Genomic DNA, 3,293 nt, shown 5'->3' with positions numbered 1-3,293 from the left:
CGGGGCTGGTGGAGGTGTGACGTTCACCGCCGGCGCTAGCTCTGCTGCAGCAGGCGGTCGTGTTTCAATTACCGGTGGTGCTGGCACCATTGGTGGTGGTCTTGCTTTCAATGGTGGTGCTGGTTCGTCTAGCAATGGAGGCAGTATTACCTTGCTGAGTGGAGCTGGGGTTGCAGCAGCTACGAGCGGATCGATTGCCCTGAGCACGCCAAACGGTGCCACGAGTGGCGCAATTCAGCTGTTAACTGGGTCTGGCACAGCAGGTCCTGGTGGAAACATTGACGTAATGGTTGGCTCTGGTACAACTGGAACTGGTGGATCTCTGACGTTGAGCAGCGGATCGGGCGTTGCTGGCGGGTCTGTGTCATTGACCAGTGGAGTTTCCACTGCCGGAAACTCTGGAGCGACAATCGTTGCTAGTGGAGCTGCTACTGGTGGTACCTCTGGTTTGGTTGCCATCTCGTCGGGAGCAGCGACGGGTGGCACTTCTGGTGGGATTCGATTGTCAGTTGGGAACGGTGTCAGTACAGGCGGCGACCTAACCCTGGTGTCTGGCTTGAGCTCTTCCTCGACTGGAGGCAAACTGGCTGCGACAAGTGGCAGTGGCACAGTTGGCGGCAGCCTCGAATTGAATGGCGGGGTCGGGTCTTCTAGTAATGGTGGCAACCTCGTGTTTACAAGTGGTGTGGCAGCAACTGGTTTCACTAGCGGAAGCGCCACGCTGAGCTCTGCAGCAAGCTCGACAAGCGGTGCTATTCAACTTTCCACAGGTGCATCCAGCAATGGGCCAAGTGGTTTGATTGGGTTGTCTGTTGGCACGGCTAGCGCAACCGGTGGCGCCATCCAAATCAGCAGCGGCAACGGTGCAAATGGAGGTGCCGTGTCCGTCACCTCGGGGACATCCAGCACTGGCGCTTCTGGAGCAATGTCCATTGGTTCTGGTTCTTCAACTGGAGGGTCATCTGGAGCTATCTCTATTTCGACTGGCCCTGCCACAGGTGGCACTGGTGGAACAATCAGTGCAACGGTTGGCAATGGAGTTGTGGGCAACGGCGGAGCCATCACGTTGACTGCTGGTGCAAGCTCTGTTGCAACTGGTGGCAAGTCCTCTCTTCTCGGTGGAGCTGGTACCGTTGGCGGGAGCGTCGATGTGACGGGGGGCGCCGGGACCACCTCCCTCGGCGGCAACATCAACCTCTTGTCCGGCGCGGGAGCTGCCTCGTCCGTGAGCGGAGCCGTGTCGGTGAGCACTGCAGGCGGCAGCACGAGTGGCCTGATCCAACTCCGGACTGGTGCTGCCACGGGTGGCCCCGGTGGCGCGATCAACTTGTCCGTGGGTGCAGGCACGACAGGCACGGGGGGTGCTGTGGCCGTCAACAGCGGGGCCGGCGTCGTCGGGGGTCCGGTTTCGCTGACTAGTGGTGCCTCCACGGCGGGGGCATCAGGGACCGTCACGATTGGGTCCAGCGCAGCTACGGGCGGCAACTCTGGGGCTGTGTCGATCAACTCGGGGTCGTCGACGTCGAGCGGAACAGGAGGAGGTATTTCCGCAACTGTTGGAAGCGGTGTGTCTGGTGCTGGCGGAGCGATATTGCTTACTGCTGGAGCTAGCAGCGCTGCTGCAGGTGGTAAGACTTCTGTGACTGGTGGTGCTGGCACAATTGGTGGAAACGTCGAGCTAACTGGGGGGCCTGGTACTGCTGGTGTTGGCGGCAATGTTGTCCTTTTGAGTGGTGTTGGAACCGGTCCAGATGTGAGCGGCAATATTGTGTTGAGTTCTGCTACCGACGCCACAAGTGGAATGATTTTGCTCAATTCTGGCCCTGCATCCAACGGTGCCGGCGGTAGCATTCATGCATCAGTTGGCGCTGGGACATTGGGAACGGGTGGCGACATTAGTCTGTCCAGTGGTAATGCCGTCAACGGTGGTGCTGTGACTGTCATCAGTGGCAGCTCGTCTGCTGGCACTTCTGGCGCTGTGTCTATCAAGTCGAGCCTTTCAGCTGGCGGCAACTCCGGCATTGTGTCCTTGAATACTGGTGTTGCGACCGGTGGTCAAGGTGGGGCGATCAGTTTGTCCGTTGGCGACGGAGACACTACCACAGGCGGCGCAATCACACTGACTGCTGGCCTTAGCTCAGCAGCAACCGGCGGAAAAGTGACTCTTGCCGGTGGTGTTGGCAAAGTTGGAGGAACCGTCGAAATCAGTGGAGGTGGTGCGTCGACAAACACCGGTGGCAGTGTGATTGTCGAAAGTGGAGTTGGGATTGCCACAACTCCCAGCGGTGACATCAAGTTGTCCACAACCGCTGGAGTTACATCTGGTGCCATTTCTCTCACGTCTGGCACTGGGTCAACTGGGCCAGGTGGCGCCATACAAATCGCTGTTGGTGCGTCGACGTCTGCGACTGGGGGTACCTTGCTAGTTTCTAGCGGGAACGGCGCAGTTGGCGGTGCTTTGACCTTGCGAAGTGGCGGCTCATCTGCTGGAGTGTCTGGCGGTGTTTCTATCAGCTCCAGTGCGTCCACAGGTGGCAACTCGGGCGCCATCAGTCTCTTTTCGGGGGCTGCTACTGGCGGTATTGGAGGCAGCATTGCCGCAACCGTTGGCAATGCTGCAACTGGCGTTGGAGGTGCAATTGCTTTGACAGCTGGAGCAAGTGCTGATCAAGTCGGAGGCAAAAGTTCGATTGCGGGAGGTGCAGGGACCACGGTCGGCGGCATCGTTGAGCTGACTGGAGGCGCTGGACAAACCATTGGGGGGAACGTTCTGGTAACTGGCGGCAGTGGCGCAACTGGAGCTGGTGGAAACGTCGTAGTCACCAGTGGAACGAGCTCGACCTTGGGAGCCACGGGCGCTGTGTCATTGACGAGTGCAAATGGGATTTCCAGTGGAACCATCCAGCTCAACTCAGGAACTTCAAGCAATGGTCCTAGCGGAGCCATTCGGTTGTCTGTCGGCACTGGATCCACTGGCACGGGTGGTATGATATCACTCTCCAGCGGAACTGCAGCTGCCGGTGGACTAATTTCCCTCACAAGCGGGGCATCTACCAACGGAGTATCTGGTGCTATGGCTCTTTCAACAACCACTGCTGTGGGTGGTTCATCTGGTGCCATTCAGCTTACCACCGGTTCATCAACCTCGTCTGGAGCAGGTGGCGACATCAGTGCAACGGTTGGCAATGGAGTTGTGGGCAACGGCGGAGCCATCACGTTGACTGCTGGTGCAAGCTCTGTTGCAACTGGTGGCAAGTCCTCTCTTCTCGGTGGAGCTGGTACCGTTGGCGGGA

The 3,293-nt window shown here is 58.7% G+C and overlaps 1 protein-coding gene across 1 annotated transcript in view; it reads left to right on the top strand.

Moving 5' to 3' along the window:
* The first annotated feature begins 846 nt into the window (after positions 1-846).
* The window catches only part of H310_02274 (hypothetical protein), a 3,262-nt gene continuing 815 nt past the window's right edge, over positions 847-3,293 (top strand). Inside the window, exon 1 of the mRNA XM_008865723.1 lies at positions 847-3,278. Within this exon, the coding sequence (XP_008863945.1) occupies positions 926-3,278 (2,353 nt within the window). The 5' untranslated portion in view covers positions 847-925. The remainder of the gene's footprint in view (positions 3,279-3,293) is intronic.

This window comes from Aphanomyces invadans (assembly GCF_000520115.1).
Source record: "Aphanomyces invadans strain NJM9701 unplaced genomic scaffold supercont1.3, whole genome shotgun sequence".
Classification (NCBI taxonomy): Eukaryota; Oomycota; class Saprolegniomycetes; order Saprolegniales; family Verrucalvaceae; genus Aphanomyces; species Aphanomyces invadans.
This window is presented reverse-complemented; position numbering and strand designations above follow the sequence as displayed.